Below are 18,534 nucleotides of genomic sequence, written 5' to 3'. Positions count from 1 at the left end.
ATAAGATACCCCACAAAGAACAAAACATAAATTCTTTATAGATATCATCCCTTCGTATTCAGTTTAGACCTGTGTCCTCTGTTAATTCCTTCCTGAGATAGTTCTTATGAGTTCAAAGTATTATCTTCCATGTAGGAATATAACAGTTGATCTTTTAATAACCCTCATGAAGTCTTTTTCCTGTTTATCTTTTTATGCTTCTCCAGGGTCTTGTATTTGAAAGTCAAATTTCTATTCAAGTCTGGTCTTTTCATAACAAATGCCTGAAAGTCTTCTTTCTCATTAAAATTCCATGTTTTCCTCTGAAAGATGATGCTTAGTTTTGCTGGATATGTGATTTTTGGCTGTAGTCCCAGTTCCTTTGCCCTCTGGAATATCATATTCCATGCCCTCCAGTCCTTTAATTTAGAAGCTGCTAGATCTTGCTTTATCCTTATTGGAGCTCCATTTAAATTCCTTTTTTCTAGCTGCTTGCAATATTTTTTCCTTGACCTGGGAGTTCTGGAATTTGGCCTATAAGTATCCTGGAGGTTTTCCTTTTGGGATCTCTTTCAGGAGGTGATCGGTGGATTCTTTCAATTTCTATTTTAGCTTCTGCTTCTAGAATATCAGGGCAATTTTCCCTCACAATGTCTTGGCGGATGGTGTCTAAGCTCTTGTTTTGGTCATGGTTTTCAGGTAGTCCAATGATTTTCAAATTATCTCTCCTAGATTTGTTTTCCAGGTCAGCTGTTTTTCCAAGGAGATATTTCATATTGCCCTCTATTTTTTCATTCAATTGGATTTGCTTTACTGTGTCTTGGTTTCTCATAAGATCACTAGCTTCCATTTGTTCAATCCTAATTCTTGGACAATTATTTTCAGCAGACAGTTTTTTTAATCTCCTTTTCCATTTGGCTTTTCAAACTGTCGACTTTTTTCTCATGAGTCTCCTGCATTGCTCTCATTTCTCTTTCCATTCCTTCCTCTCTTTCTCTGCATCTTCGTTCTCTCTCTCCTATTTTGTCTTCAGAGTCCCTTTTGAGAGCTTCCATGACCTGAGACCAGTTCATATTTTTCTTGGAAGCTTTGGATGTTGGAACTTTGACCCTGTTATTATCTTCTTCTTCTGAGGATGTATTGTGGCCTACCTTTCCCCCAAAGAAGTTTTCGATGGTCTTCTGCTTTCTCAGCCTACTCATTCTGGCTTACTATTTCTTTGCTTTTTACTCCTTCTTAAAGTGTAGCACTGCTTCCAGGATACACTGTTGGTGCTATAGCATGGCCCAGGGGGTGATTGGGCTTCTTCTTAGCCTGCCTGGCTTGTGAGTAATCACAGCCTCTTTCTCTTTGACCTGGAAACAGAAGTCTGATTGAACTCTGATTCTCTATGGTCGGAAGCTTGGCATGCTTTTGCCCCTCCCCCACTGGGCCACCATCACTTCAATTCAGCCCACTGGTTCAAACCCAGGGCGCTTTGCCCCAGTTCCAGTAGATACTGCCTCCACTTCACCCCAGCCTACCGCCGAACCCCCTCACCTGTCCATGATTCGAGCCTCAGAAGCTGCTGGTGCTGAAGACTCTGACATGCGCTGGAAGCAGTGTCCCTGGCAGCATCCGGACTGTGCACTGAGCTGTTCAGCCTGATCAGTAGGTGATCAGAATTGCCCTCTTTTGTGGAGAAATAGTCTCACTCTGCTCTTATGTGCATTAGGTTGTTCTGGGTTTTGATTTTTTACTGCATTATTTGGGTGTGAATGGACCAAGTTACAGTGTTTTAATAACTTTATGAAAATTATCTTTTCTTTATTTTTCACCATTTACAAGATTTGATTTTTCACATGTAATGTAAATTTCCTATATATGCTGTATATTGTAAAAGCCAAATTTAGTATGGAAAGAGTTAATTGGGCAGCTCACCATAATATTGGGGTAAGAAAGGAGATTACCAGCCTCTTTTCAAAAAAACAAAACAGGGTTTATTAATGGGAACAAATGTAAAACACAAGTAAGGTTAATAGAACTAGGGACAATAAAAAAGGGAATAGGGGAAGGGAAAAATACAACCAGCAAACTCACCACCACCCTGAAATAGCAGTTTCAAAAAGAATCAGCTGCATAGCATTCCCTGGTCTGGACGACTATTCTCGCCCCCTCCCTTGCTCCTCCAAAGTATAAGTCTCTTCCCTTCTCTCTCCCAGAAGCCCCCTCTCTCACAGGAAGCAGGGCCAACCATACACACAGCCCCAAGCTAATTGGCTGGCAGCCCTGATTGACAGAACTAACAAGTGTTTCTGCAAATGCTGGCACCCAGCTTCTGGATGCTGAAAACCACCTGACTGCTCTCACCAAGCTTCTGGTCATTATAATTTGGCCAGGCCCATGCAGGTGCGTGGGTGTCTAGCGTGAGGCCAGCTCGCCAGGCGCATGCCGGGGCCTCGAATTGCAGTCAAAGATGGGGTCACAGAAACCCCAAATCACAACCAATTCCTTACAATATGATGCTATGATATTTTAGATTAAAAACAAAAAATAAGGGAATTACTAAATCTTGAAACCTCTTCATGACTTTTGACCCACCCTGTATATTTATTTAGCACCATCTATGTACCAGTGTTTGGTTAAGCTCTGCAATTACAAAAAAAGCCAAAAAAACAATCTGTTCCCTAAGAGCACCCAGCCTAAAAGGGGAGACAACATGAAAGCAGTTGTGTACAGGCAAGATATTTATGGGATAAATTAGAGATAACCAACAGAGAGAAGGCACTAGCATTAAATGGGATTTTCTTGAAGAAAGAAAGATTTTAGCTGGGACTTAGCCAAGAGATGGAGCTGAGGGGTGAGGTAAGTGCAGACATAAGGGACAGCCTAGCAAATACCAGAATCATTAGGTGACTCCCCTTTATGAGGAACAGCAGGAGGCTTTTTGTCACTGATTTCAAAATACTTCTAGGGAAATAAGGCATCAAGAAGACTGGGAAGATAGGAGGGAGGCAGTATATAAAGGGCTTTGATTGCCAAATAGCACTTTATATTTGATCCTGAAGATAATAGAGAACCTCTAGTGTTTATTGACTGGAGGGGTAATATGGTCAGATATGTTCTTTAGGAAGATCACTTTGATGGATGAATCAACAATGAATTTTAGAGAAGAGAGACTGGAGGCAGGGAGACCAGTTACAAGTCCATTGCAATAGTCCAGTTATGAGGTGGTAAAGGCTTGCCTCAGGGTGGTGGCAGTGTCAAAGGAGAAATGGGGTATATTAAAGTTGTTATGAAGGTGAAATTGACAGAACTTGATAACATATTGGATATAGGAGTCAATGACACCCAGCTGGGAAGATGGAGGTACCCTCAATAGGTAGTAGGGAGGTTAAAAAAAGGTGAAGCTTTAGGAGGGAAAGATAGAGTTTAGTTTTGGACATATTTAGGTTAAGATATCTACTGGGCATATGGTTTGAGGTATTTACTAAGCAGTTTGAGATATAAGATTGGAGTTCAGTAAAGAGGTTATGGCTGGATAAATAGATTTGAGTCTCACTAGTGTTGATAGGCATCGTTCTAACGCAAATGCTCTCTTAGTTCAGGTTAGTTGTTAGGACAGAATGAAGCATTCACGAGTTATTGTACAGAGGAAGTTTACTTTGTTTAAAAGGATACAGTGACACTTAGCTTCTTTGAACTTGATCACCTTTGACTCCTTTTGAAAACAGAGCTTGTTAACACATTGTCAGGGTATGGCACCTTGCATGGTTTTAGGCAAAGAGGCATGGACTATGGGGTAGCTGGGACTTATTATGCCCCCCTTCTCCAACCAGAAAACTGCCAGGAAGCTATTATGCCAAATGGTTGTCTGAGTGAGGAACCAGGGAAGTCAGGCAAGTAGGACTCTGAGTCAAGAAAATGCTAGTTCTACCACACTAGCACAGAGGTGATAATCCCAGTCCCTAGTAGTTGATGAGATCACCAACTAAATTAGCTGGAGGGAGAAGAGAGAGCCCCCCAGTATGAACTCTGGGGAAACCCAAGGGTAGTAGATATAATTTGAATGAAAATCCAGCAAAGTAGACTGTGAATATCAAACAGGTAAAAGGAGAACCAGGTGAGTTCAGTGTCACAAAAACCTAGAGAGAAGAGAATGTTAAGGAAAAAAGGGTAATCAAGAGTGTCAAAGGCTGCAGAGAGAGCAAGGATGAAAATTCATAACGAGCTATTAGATATGGAAATTAAAAGATCATTGATAGGGGCAGCTAGGTGGTGCAGTGGATAGAGCACTGACCCTGGAGTCAGGAGTACCTGAGTTCAAATCCGGCCTCAGACATTTGACACTTACTAGCTGTGTGACCCTGGGCAAGTCACTTAACCCCAATTGCCCTGCAAAAAAAAAAAAAAAAAAAAGATCATTGATGACTTTGGATTGAGCAGTTTCAGTTGAATTGATGACTTTAGAGACAAGAATATGATTTAGAGGGTAAGGATATGGGCATTGGTTGCAGATAACCTTCTCAAGGAACTAACCATCAAAGGAAGAGATATGGTACAAGCTATTGTGAATTGAGGTGGATCCAAGTAAGAGTTGTTTGTTTTTTTGAGAGTAAAAGAAAGGTGGTCTTGTTTATAGACATTAGGGATTCAGCCAATTGACTGGGAGAGTAAATGATGATAGAAGGAGCAATCTTTGGAGACAAGATGAAATGGGATCATTTGTGAATGTAGAGAGGTTAGCTTTGGCAAGGAAGTGTCACCCCTTCATGAGAAATGGGAGAAGGAGGAAGTACTAGATGACATATGAGTAATGCGAGATAAGAAATGATAAGAAGGCCCAGTCAATTGATGTAAACCCAGTTTATGACTCAGATGGTGGGAATAATGCAAGGCTGAATCTTGACCTGCCAAGATAATCAACAGGGTAAAGGTGAGGCAAGGGATAAGAGAGAAGAACAATAAAAAGGTGAACTGATTACCCAAGGGTCAAGATGAGAAAAGGGGGAGAGTTTGTAGCCATAGTAGGAATGATGCCCTAGGAAAGAACTACTATTTCATGGGTCTGGCAGTTACAGTGAATATGAAGAATATGATTTGGGGTTACAAGGCAGGAAGGGTGGAATGACAAGAGATTGTGATCAGAGGCATTTGCTACATGGTGCAATAGGTAGAGTGTTGGACCTGGACTCAGGAAGACCTCAGTTCAATTGAAGCCTCAGACATTGACTTAGCTGTGTGACTGGGTAAATCACTCAACCTTTGTCTTCCTCAGTTTTCTCATCTACAAAATGGGAATAATAATAACACTAACTTTCCAGGGTTGTTGTGAGCATAAAATGAGATAACAGTTGTAAAAAAAAAAAAAAACCCTACAAATTTTAAAGCACTATTCAGATGCTAACTACTAGCTACATAAGATAAAGGAATTTCAGAGTTCCTGAACTTGTAAAGTTTGTATTTTTCAGTGATGATTAGATCAAGGGTATGACTGTGTCTGTGAACATGGAGGTCATGAAAAATGAGTAAGTTGAAGACTTATGTGGTAATGGTGAGTGAGTATCATTTTGTAAGTTGAAGTTCCCTTATATGAAGATAGGAGTTGGGGAGGAAAGATTGTGAGGCAGACATTGAAGTTACTGAGGAAAGAAGGTTGTCCCAGAGAGGTCGGTAGACCCCAGAGGATTGATTTGAAGGGGATGGGATAAGAGAGTAATGGGGTGAGGGGGGAAGGAAGGGAGGGATACAGAACTTAAACCTAGGTTCCTCCTGACTGGCTGATTTTTGTCCGTGTGCAGCATTTGGGTGTCAGTGTGAGTGGGGGATTATCTTATCCAAGATTTTTCTGTCACCTCATTTTGCCCCCATTAGGTGGTAAGACAATTAAAAAAATTTTTTTTTTCTTGATTCTTCATTGTTCACAGTGCAGTTTTCTGTTCATTCTTCTGCAGTCATGATACCTTAACAGCAATTTCCCTTAAAGGTTTTCTCTCCCTCTTCCAATTCTGCATTGGCTTCCAGAAAGGTTTTGTTTCTTTCAATATCTTTATTTACTTATTTTGTTGAATAAGTGAGTCCTCTGTAGACAACTCTCGCCTCAGCCAATCAGTGCCTCCACCCCCCCCCCCAAACCATCCCTCTAATGACCAATAGGAATATGACTAGTGTTGCACTTGTATCAAGGGGGAAAAAACACTATAAAATTTGAATTGAAAGTTAATATAGTGAATAACAAGTCACATAATTTTTAATACCCTAGAAATACCCATAACATGTTTTTCTACAAGAATTTTTACCAATCTCTATATGTCCTGAGTTGTTGTTCTCTTCTGATATGAAAAATAACTTTTGAGATAAATGTAACTGTTCTATCCAGTTTTAGTGTTCTTATTGATATTTGGCATTATTTTTATTATGTTAATTCATAGGTAGAGTATTTCACTTATATTATGGGTTAAATAGGATTTTGTGTGTTTACTTGGGACCCTAGATGCCATTTATAGCATTATTTCTATAGGGTTTTTTGCATAATTAATCTACACACCAGCTTTAGGGACTTGTTTGGACATTGCTTTCATACTTAATGAATATGGTCCATTCTTGTAAACAGTTATAAATTGTAGTTGCTTATTTACTTATTTTGTATCCATCTGTAATTACTATTAAATAATCTTATATCCTCATGCCTGGTAATACAGTTTTTAAAACTAATATTACACAGGATATTTGAAAGTATGATTTCAATAGTGACAAAAAATTATTTCAAAATAAGTGGAGATGTTTAATTTACTGTTTCAGTTTGGTGTGGTGATTGCTATTTAATGCTGACTTAGCACAAAGCAGTCTCTTTTTCTGGATAAAAGGGAAAAGGCTATGAGATAAGTTATTGATAAAATTAACTGCTGAAGTGGAGAGGAAATGCAGCTGACCAATACATGTCATAGTGTGAGCTCTATTAAATGAATATATGTGCAGTCAGCCATTCACAGGAGCCACACTGGTCTTGAACTGCATTGATCTATAGTATAATTCTAAATGAAATTGATGGATGAGAGCAAACATTGACAGGAAAGGTAAAGAGAACCATGAAATGTCTTGTGTAAGAAAAGTATGATTGAAAGTAGCCTGTTAATCTTTGCCAGAGATTGAAGCATATAAGTCTGATGTTCCTTGGTGTGATATTTTGTTATTCATCAATTTTTATGGTATTTCTACTTTTATTCTAAGTATTCAAAGATCAAATGTTTGAATACACATTTTGTTACAAACAACAATTCATTTTTTCAAGCATTTTATTTTTGTTTTAGAGATTTTAAGATAGTTTTATCTTTGCATATAGGATTATAGCAGATTTTTCAGAGGCTCAGAAATAGTGTTTGATTTATATTGTATACAAGTACATTTACTGAGCAGATTTTAGTTTGTTTGGGGAATCATAGTGTGTGAAAGTGCCACCTTTGGGTGTTATATTTCAGGATCTTATCGCTTCTCCATGTTTTTCTAAGCACTTAGCCTACTAAACTGCTAAATGTACAGATATTAATGAATAAGACATTGATTCTACTGTTAGACATTACTTATATCGGGGTCCACTCATACTTTGTGATTCCAAATTCTTCTGGACATGAGCACCTAAACAAACTATATTTTTCTGGCCACATTGTCACTGAATGTCTTATAATTCTGTAACTTTTAATTTTGTCTTCTTATTGGTGCCCTTTTGCTTAATTGTCTTTGTTAAATGTCTGAAGCTATACAAAGAAAATCCCTTTGCTAACGAATATATTTCTTTTAGAGTAACTGATGCTGCCCTCCCGCCCCCTTCACCCCCCATCCCCCTTCAACCCCCATGCCCCATTGTAGCTCCTAATAAAAGGACTAAAAATCAGAGGAAGACTGAAATTTAGAGTTTGGTGGTTTATTTCTATATTTATATAGATTTCCATACAGACTTTTCATGTAAAATAAAAGTTTCTATTTAAAAATTTTGCCTATCTCTGCTCTTGATAGGGATGGTAATCTTTTAGCACTATTTGAGATATTGAGATTACTTAAATTAGTTATAGTTTCACATTTTGTTGCTTTACACGCTGGTTAATTATTCTTTATAGATTTTGGAAAAGGGACCTTTCAAAGGAATTCAGTTTTTAAAATAAGAATATTTTTCTTTTCCAGATGGATTTTGAATAGGTAGAAATTAACAAGAAAAATTTCCTAGAACAGATAAGAGTTTCAGGTATAGAGTAATCAATAAAAGTTTAGCTTCAGACATAATATCATTATGTAAATTTCTTATCTATGTGGGAAGTTATTTGGATACATTTTAGATTTTTTGTAGGTATCTTAAGATCTTGTTTAGGAGAGGCAGCTAAGTGGCACAGTGGATAGAGCACTGGCCCTGGATTCAGGAGGACCTGAGTTCAAATTTGGCCTCAGACACTTGACACTTACTAGCTGTGTGACCCTGGGCAAGTCACTTAACCCCAATTGCCTCACCAAAAAAACAAAACAAAACAAAAATATCTTGTTTAGGAATTCAAATAATTAAGTGTTAATGTGGTAACTGTGCAGTTACAAGGGTATTTCATTTTTTAATTTGAAGGAATCTATATAAAGCTGTCAGTGGTAAATCTATTGTTTCTGTTGGAAAAATTAAGCGAAGCATGTGCAGTGTGAATGTTGGATAAATATAGTATTCTTTTTTGTGAATATAGATTTATTTTGCCATTGTAAACTCTTTTTCTAAAATAGCAGTTTTTCTTAAAGTAATACTTTTTGAAAAATCAAACAAAATTAAGGGATAGTTTAAATTTAACCAAAATAGCTGTGTAATATTTATATCATTATAGCTAACTGTTTAATCTTTATATCCTAACAAAATGACAATTTTAAGGTTTCTTCCATATAAATGATGTACATATGCATAATGTTGTTTTTTAAAAAAAATTAATTCTAAGTAGAAGTATGTATACATGGAATTTATGTTCTATAAGACTTAAGTTTTCTAGTGTGATAAATTTTTTTCTTTAATTTTAAGGTTCATGTTTCATTAGAACTGACCAGCTAGATGGTGAAACAGACTGGAAACTAAAAGTTGCAGTGAGTTGCACACAGAGATTGCCAGCTTTGGGGGTAAGCATCATAGTTTTTAAAAATAATTTTGTAATTTTGTAATCCATGTGGTAAATGTTGGTATATACCTACATATCAAGTATTTGGGACATATTTAAATAACTTGTTTTCCTAATTTTGTATCATTTGGAATAAAATTAGTGCATTTCTTATACAAATGTTTGTTTAAGGCAACACACATTCTCTCTGTTTATTATTATTATCATTATTTTTTCTATATCAGAGTTCTTGATTTGGGATTTCTCTTGAAAGTATCACTTAATGCTTAATTCAGTGTTATTCCACTGCAGACATCATTTTTCCTTCGTTATGCCCATTTAAAAAAATCTTGTCTAATTCTTCCAGTTTAACCTATTGTTTTCCTGTCTAATTTTTTCCCCTTTCCCATTGTTTTTTCTCTCAATCTTCTTTTTTTCCATATCTAGTTTTTCCACTGTAGCCTTTCCTTTGTATCTAATAGTATAGAGTTGACAATAGTTTATAGAGAAGTATTTACTGATTTCTCTATTCACAAGGCTCTCTAGAACAGTTCACTTTCACAAGATGAGGTCTTTCTATGTTGTTTAGAGTTAGGTTTTTTGCTTCGTGGAGGTAGTTCAAATTGCTTTATTGCTGGCATATAATTCCTTTTTTGAGGGTTTTGAGATTTGGTAGGAATTGGAAAAAATACCTAATACTCTCATATTTTGTTAGTCATATTTCCCAGAAGTTTTCCATCCATATCTTCTTTTGTTGTTGTTGTTGTTGTTTTTTGCAGGGCAATGGGGGTTAAGTGACTTGCCTAGGGTTACACAGCTAGTAAGTGTCAAGTGTCTGAGGCTGGATTTGAACTCAGGTACTCCTGAATCCAGGGCCAGTGCTTTCTTTAACCACTGTGCCATCTAGCTGCCCCCCATCCATATCTTCTAATCTAGCGTGACTTTTGTATGTCTTCCTGTAAATCATCCACAAGAGATTCACCAATATACTGTGGAACTTTGTCTTGATTTCTTATTTTGTGTATTTTCTGATGGAGAAGAGGGATCACTATTTGTTTATAATTTGTCCTTTCATTACTGCCCTAACTTCTTTTTAGGTCATATATCTTTAGTCATATATAATCATTTCTTTAATAAGGAGTTTGTATTTTAGTTACTTATGTAATTAATCAAAAACTTATTTTGCTAGAGGCAAAAATAATATAGTAAGTGTAGAAATGTATATTTCTTCATTGCTGTGACACCACGTTGGGCATCTCTCTTCCTTTACCAGACTATACTAGGGCTCCGTAGTAAAGAGGAATATTAGATCAAATCTGAACTTTTGGCTACTATTGCTAGATATGGCTCAAATTAACTCTGTGACCTTGGTGAAGTCCCATTATTTTTCTGTACACTGTTTCTACATTTGCAAATGAAGGGTTTGGGACTAAATTTTTTTCAAAATTGGTTCCTGTGATAGGAGCAGTATCCTAACCTCTTCTTCTATTTAAGTTAAGCTAGTTTTCCCCTAAAAATATTGAAATCATTCTCAAGACTTAATTGTTTAAGGTGACTAAGGGCTCTGGCTGGATACTTGAATACAAAACAACCGCAAGGAGCTCTTAGATGATTGTCTGGTAGAAAATGATGTGGGCAGTTTAGTCAAGGGAGTTTCATATAACTGAATCAGCTTGAGGTGTCCTCAATGCCTGTCACCGACAAATATCTTTCTCCTGTTTTTCAAAGTAATTTTCCTTTTGTTAACTATTGAATGACCTGGAAGCCATTCTGGCTTGAAGCTGGAAGACGACATATTTAACTTAAAACTATCTCCATTTTTTGTCTCCCTGCCAGTTAGCAGGGTATGAGGTAAATCTTCATTGGTTGTTTTGATTTGCATTTGCATTAGAACATACTTTCATGTAGTTCCATATAGTTAGCAGTTCTTTTAAGAACTGTTTATATCTTTGGATTACTTATCAGTAATGGGGCTTGTGGTTTTTATATACATATATAATTTACTTGAATATGCACAACCTACATAATTATATATTATAGTAACATAATTATATAAACATGAAACAGTATTAAATGTATTAATAGACTATATTATAATTTATATATACACCTACACAAATATGTGTGCATGTGCACATATATACATGTGTATGTATAATAATACATATTCATATAAGTATATTTAAGTGTTTACAACATATCTTGGACTAAATCCTAATTGGAAATTTGATAGAAAGATTTTTTTTTCCATTTAATTTATTTCCCATTCTTATCTTAGGTACATTAATTTTATTTCCACAGAAGCTTGTAGTTTCATAAAATCAAAAATATCTATTTTTTATCTTTTTTAATTGCTTATACCCCTTATTTGGTCAGTAATATATCTTCTCATAGCTTTGAAAGATATATGATTTGTTTCTCTTCTATTTTTTAATGGCATCTTTAATACTGAGGTGTCCTATCCATTTTGAATGTATTATAGAATAAATTGAATAGTGTAAATCTAAGCCTAATTTCTGCCAAATGCTTTTAAGTTTCCCAGAAGTTTGTATGAAATGGGGAGTTTTTGATCTACTTCTATATTTTTTATTGATTTCCAGATACTTTTCATTACTGCTGTTTTATAATATAATTTGAAGTCTGGAAGTACTATTCCTCTGTCATATCTACTTCTTTTCAATATTTCTCTTAATATTCTAGGTATTTTATTATTTTAGGCTAATCTTATTTTTTTTCATGTTCTATAATACATCCTTTTGATAATTTCATTGGACTAAGTCTAAAACTAAATTCCTTTTGGTAAAATTATCATTTTCTTTTTTTGTTTTTTGTTGTTCAATCTGCATCTAAATTCCATAGTTCTTTTTTTTTTCTTTTTTTCTGGATTTGGAGAGCATTTTCCCTCATGAGTCCTTTGGAACTATGTTGGACCACTGTATTGCTGAAAAGAGTCAAGTTCATCACAGTTGATGAACACACAATGTTGTTGATACTGTGTACAATGTTCTCTTGGTTCTGCTGACTTCACTCAGCATTAGTTCCTGTAAGTCCTTGCAGGTTTCTCTGAAATTTTTTAAAGCAGAGTACAGAGAGTATTATTGAAAGATCATAAATTTAACAGAACACAACAAATTCTTAAAAATCTAAATACCATAATACAAGAAATAACATGAGAATATCGTCCAGAATTTTTGTGTAGAAACAACAAAGCCTCAATTAAGGGAATATATAATTTATTGTTAGTAAAAACAAAATACAAAAAACAACCTTTATACTTCAGATGCTAACACATCAAAGTAGAATAAGGAAAACTACTCATAAGGTCAAGGTACTGACCTAAAAGAAGACAGAAATTTAAAAAAAAACAAACCCCAGAACTAACTAACAATCAACCCCTTGATAAATAGATTAAGCAATTGGATATCATGAGATTGATTGAAAGGATAAGGAGACACAACAAAACTCTCAATAGTCCTTTAAATTCTAGAGCACTCCTAAAAAGCATCCATGTGTATGGAATTAAAAAAGGGAGACTTCAATATAATTTACTACATTTGATGACTTCAAAAAATTAGAATTTGTAATCATGCTATTAAGTTCACAGTATCAATCTTAAATGCACATGCACTAAATGACATAGCACCTGCATTCATAAAGAAAATATTGATTGAATTGCAGATAGACATGGTGACCCAGTAATTGTTTGAGAATATTGTTTCTCTCCCTGGTAAACTAATTTAACTGAAATATTAACAAAAATGAAAATACATAATCTGAGAGAATGTAGAACTAAAAGACATGTTTTCTAAATGGGAAATATAAAGATTATATTTTTCAGCACTTCATGATCTCATAAAAATTGAATTGGTACATATTTATTTACAGGGCAAATCCATGTAACATTTAAAGAACTAATACTATCAATTTTGTGCAAATTATTTTCAGAAACTGAGACAAAATACTGTCTTAAAATTGTTTTCTGAGAAGAATATTCCCCTAATAACTAAATAAGGGAAGGTTAAAAAAAATGAATATATAGACCAGTGTCATGTGCAGATATTAATTCCAGTATTTTAAAGAAATACCTTGAAAGAGCATTATAACAGTACATCCAAAAACTTATTCATTATAACTAATTTGGGTTTATTACAACAATTCAAGGATAATTAAACAATATAAACAGATAGAATAATTTATCAAATTCTAAATAAAAAAATCCCAAAAGATTATGAGTATATAAAAATATGCAGCAAATGTCCTTTAAAAAGTGCAATTAGTAAACCAATAATTAATTGCTTATCATAAGTTAGGCATTGTGCTAAGCAGTAGGGGTAAAAAGATAAACATGAACCATCTCCTTCTGAATTTACGCACAAACTGAAGTATTTATAAAAAGCAGAAGACAAAAGAGGATTTTCTCTGAAACCATGAGTCTCCTTTTCATAATGCTTATTTTTTGTAAAGTATATAATAAATTTTATACATTGTTTTTAAAATGGCCTTGCTCACCAAGATGGCAGAGAAAAGGCAGTTACTTACCTGAGCTCTTCTAAATTCACCTATGAACAACGTTAATGCCTCAAAATGAATTCTTTAGCACCAGAAACCACAGAGGGATGGGGTGAAACAATTGTCTAGCCCAAGATAACCTAGAAGATCAGCAGGAATAATCTGTTGCACTGAGGAAAGAGTGGAACACAGGTAATGCTCTGAGAAGGCAGCAGAAGGCTATGCTCTGGCAAGTCAGGTGCAGGTTTGCCGGCAACTGAAACATCAGTAGTTTTTGAACCTCTCAGGCTACAGACAGTAAGGGGGTTGGACACCTGGTCAAAAGGAGATTACAAGTGTCCCTTGCTGACACTGGGTGTAGGACTCTGTTGCATTGCTCATACACAGATCCAGGTTGCAATGTCAGAGTGAGGAGGAGCACTAGCGTAATGATCTTCCTTCCCCAGGGAAATGTGGACCCTGCTCACAGTTCTGGGTTGTAAAAGAGTGTATGTGATCTCTCAAACACCAGACCACAGGCTAGAAGAGTAATAAACACATCTCTCCTTAGATCATACCACCTTGGAAGAACTGAAAACATATAGACCCCCCAGAAGTAGCTTTAAAATTAACTACACAAAAAACCTGAAGCTTGTGACAGTGCCACCTGTACCCCAGGAGCAAAGTCCAGCTGTAACATCAAGTTCAAAGTCAAGAAAAAGGCTGGAAAAAATGAGCAAATAACAAAAAAAGGATCTGACCATAGAAAATTACTATAGTAACAGGGAAGCCCAAAACACAAACTCAAAAGACAACAAAGTCAAAACTGCTATATCCAAAGCCTCAGAGGAAATTGTGAATTGGTCTCTGGCCTAATAAGTATTCCTGGAAGAGCTCAAAAAGGATTTTAAAAATCAAATAGGGGGCAGCTAGATGGCGCAGTGGATAAAGCACCGGCCCTGGATTCAGGAGTACCCGAGTTCAAATCCGGCCTCAGACACTTGACACTTACTAGCTGTATGACCTTGGGCAAGTCACTTAACCCCCATTGCCCCACAAAATCAAAAAATAAAAACCAAATAGATCTAGAGGAAAATTAGGAAAAGAAATGAATGATGCAAGAAAATCATGAAAAAAGTCAACAACTTGGCAAAGGAAGCATAAAAATACTGAAGAAAATAATGCCTTATAAAACAGACTAGGCCAAATAGTAAAAGGGGCACAAAAATTCACTGAAGAGAACTTGTTAAAAAAGCAGAATTGGCCAAATGGAAAAACATACAAAAATTCACTGAAGATAACTTATTAAGAAGTAGAATTGGTCAAATGGAAAAGGAAGAGGACACTTGAACCTTACTCTCATTGGAATTGACTCAGAGAAGGAATAGCACACAACCAATAGAGAAGGGAATAAAAGAAGGGAAGTGTGAAAAGAAGGGAGGCTTGATTGGGGAAAGCAGTAGTTAGAAGGAAAATATGAATAAGGATAGAGTGAAAGAGAAATATCAAGATAGGAAAACAGATGGAGAAAAATACATAGTAATCATAATTGTGAAAATAATTTTATAGTAAGTGTCTCTGATAAGGGTCTCATTTCTCAAATATATGGAAAACTGAGTCAAATTCATATAAATAAAAGCCTTCCCCCAGTTGATAAATTGTCAAAAGATTTGAACAGGCAGTTTTCAAAAGAAGGAATCAAAGCTATCACTAGTCATATGAAACTGCTCTAAATCACTATTGATTAGAGAAATACATATTAAAACAACTTTGAGATACTACTTAGTACCTATCAGATTGGCTATGACAGAAAAAGAAAATATCAAATTCAGCTAAGGATGTGGGAAAACTGGGATACCAAAGCATTGTTGGTAGAGTTGTGAACTGATCTAATCATTCTCTTTTTTTCCCCTGAGAGATTATGATCTGTTTTTCTGAGTAGGTGGTTCTTGGTTGCAATCTCAATTCCTTTGCCCTCCAAAATATCATGTTCCATGCCCTTCAAAGAGCTTTTCCATTTGGCTTTTCAAGCTGTTGACTTTTTTTCCATGACTTTCCTGCATCACTCTCATTTCTCTCTTTTTTCCCCTTTTATTGATTTTATTTTTAATTTATGGAATCAAGTATTTCTATAAAATAGTATAATTTTTAAAAAGATGAAACTGCAAATCTATTATGTACAACTTGCTATTCCTTTTAAATATATAATAAAGTTATTGTGCAAATTTCTTTTTTCTTTCTCTTTTTCTCCCCCCCCCCCGATGGCTACCATTAGACACAAATAGTTGTGTGTGCATATATATGCACATATTTATATAAAATTATCCTATATATACTTCTATATACAATGCATATATTCTGTGTACACTTCTATATACAGTGTTTTCTTGGTTTTGCTCATTTCGCTCTTCATTATTTTGTGTCCTTTTTTTTCTACCCTTCCCCCTCCCCAAGGTTGCAAGCAATCAGTATAGGTTATGCATGTGCAATTATGTAAAACATTACCATATTAGTTATTTTACATAAAAAGACTCAAGTTAAAAAAAGAGAAAACACAAAATAGCATGCTTCAATCTGTGTTCAGTCATTATCAGTTCTTTCTCTGGAGGTGGATAGTATGCTTCATCATTAGTCCTGTGGGATTGTATTGGATCACTGTATTGCTGAGAAAAGTCAAGTCATTCACAATTGCTCATAGAACAACAATGCTGTCACTGCACAATGTTCTTCTAGTTCTGCTCACTTCACTATACATCAGTTCATATGTCTTTCCAGGTTTTACTGAAATCATCCCACTTGTCATTTCTTTTTTTTTTTTCCCCCCCTCCTGAGGCAATTGGGGTTAAGTGACTTGCCCAGGGTCACACAGCTAGTAAGTATTATGTGTCCCTGCAGCTGGATTTGAACTCAGGTTCTCCTGTATCCAGGGCAGTGCTCTATCCGCTGCACCCACTTGTCTTTTGCTTATAGCATACCAATAATATTCCAGTTACAAGTCATATACCACAGCTTGTTTCAGTCATTCCCCAAACTGATGGACATTCCTTCAATTTCTAATTCTCTTAGCCACCATAAAGAGTGGATATTAAATATTTTTGTACAGTTACCCCCCTCTTTTATTCATTACTATTTCTTACTGTTTTACCCCCATCCTATTCCCTTCCCCATGATATTTACTCTATTATCTATCTTCTTTCACCTTATCCCTTCTCAAAGGAGATTTGCTCATTGACTGCTTCCTCCCCAAATCTGACCTCTCTTCCTTTGCCCCTCCCTCCTTATCCCCTTCCCCTCCTATTTTCCTGCAGGTTAGATAGATTACTCCACCCAATTAAGTGTGTATGTTATTCCCTCCTTGAACCAATTCTGATGAGATTAAGGTCTTTGAGCCTATTCTGATTAGTGTAAGGTTCATTTACTATCCTGCTCCTCCCATCTCTCCCCCAACTCTATAAGCCCTTTCCTGTTTCTTTCATATGGTATTTCAACCCATTCTACCTCTCCCCTTACCCCTCCCCCTATGCATTCCTCTCACCCTTCAATTTTACCCTAAAGATGTCATCATGGGGCAGCTAGGTGACACAGGGGACAAAATAGTCGTCCTGGACCCAGGAGGGCCTGAGCCCAAATCTGGCCTCAGACATAAGACACTTACCCACTGCATGACCCTAGGCATGTCACCCAACTCCAACCACCCCACAAAAAAGATAAGATAAATAAATACTTTACAGATATCATAATCTATTCATAATCATTCCTTTTATAATCAATTCCCACCTGTGCCCTCTGTCTAAATTTATTTCCATCATCTTCCCTAATACTGAGAAAGTTCTTAAGAGTTAGATGCATTATCTTCCCATGTAGGAATGTAAACAATTTAACCTTTTACCCTACCTCATAATTTTTTTTTTTTTTTTAGTGAGGCAATTGGGGTTAAGTGACTTGCCCAGAGACACACAGCTAGTAAGTGTTAGGTGTCTGAGGGCTGGATTTTGAACTCCGGTATCCTGACTCCCGGGCCGGTGCTCTATCCACCTAGCTGACCCCCTCATAAATTCTTTTTCCTGTTTAACCTTTTTATGCTTCTCTAGGGTCTTGTATTTGAAAGTCAAATTTCCATTCAGTTCAGTCTTTCATCACAAATACCTGAAAGTCTTCTTTTTTATTGAAGTCCCATTTTTCTCCCCCATGAAAGATTACAATCAGTTTTGCTGTATAGGTGATTCTTGGTTGTAATCCCAATGCCTTTGTCCTCTGGAATATCATATTCCATGCCCTCCAATCCTTTAATGTAGAAGTTGCTAGATCTTGTGACTATCCATGACTGGGGCTCCACAGTACTTAAATTCTTTCTTTTTGGTAGTTTGCAATATTTTTCTCTTGACCTGGGAGCTCTGGAATTTGCTATAATATTCCTGAGAGTTTTCCTTTTAGGATCTCTTTCAGGAAGTGATTGGTGGATTCTTTCAATTTCTCTTTACCTTCGGCTTCTAGAATATCAGGCAATTTTGCCCTGACCATTTCCTGGAAGATGATATCTAAGTTTCTTCCTTGATCGTTTGTTTCCATGTATTCCCATAATTTTCAAATTGTCTCTCCTGGATCTATTTTTCAGGTTAGCTGTTTTTTTGAAGGAGATATTTCACATTGACCTCTATTTTTTATTCATTTCGGTTTTGTTTCATTGTGTCTAGATATTCTCATAAAGTCATAGCTTCTATTTAGCTCAATCCTAATTTTTAAGGCAATGATTTTCATTCAGAGAGCTTTTGTACCTCCTTTTCATTTTGCCAATTGGGCTTTTTCATGCTATTGACTTTTTTTTTTTCATGGACCCTCACTGCATCACTCTCCATTTCTCTTTTCCATTTTTTCCTCTACCCCTCTCTTACTTTATCTTCATATTCCTTTTTTGAGCACTTCTATGGCCTGAAACTTATCTTATTTTTCTTGGAAGCTTTGGATGTAGGAGCCC

At 35.9% G+C, this 18,534-nt stretch overlaps 1 protein-coding gene across 4 annotated transcripts in view; it reads left to right on the top strand.

The window, feature by feature from the left end:
- Nucleotides 1-18,534, top strand: part of ATP9B (ATPase phospholipid transporting 9B (putative)) — a 459,610-nt gene that overhangs the window by 168,523 nt on the left and 272,553 nt on the right. For all 4 annotated transcript variants that reach the window (XM_043972858.1, XM_043972842.1, XM_043972850.1 and 1 more), the window contains exon 8: nucleotides 8,999-9,093. In XM_043972858.1, coding sequence (XP_043828793.1) covers nucleotides 8,999-9,093 — 95 coding nt within the window. The remainder of the gene's footprint in view (nucleotides 1-8,998; nucleotides 9,094-18,534) is intronic.

Source organism: Dromiciops gliroides, chromosome 1 (genome assembly GCF_019393635.1).
Source record: "Dromiciops gliroides isolate mDroGli1 chromosome 1, mDroGli1.pri, whole genome shotgun sequence".
NCBI lineage: Eukaryota > Metazoa > Chordata > Mammalia > Microbiotheria > Microbiotheriidae > Dromiciops > Dromiciops gliroides.
The sequence above is the reverse complement of the archived record's forward strand: the minus strand, read 5'-3'. Positions and strand labels throughout refer to the sequence as shown.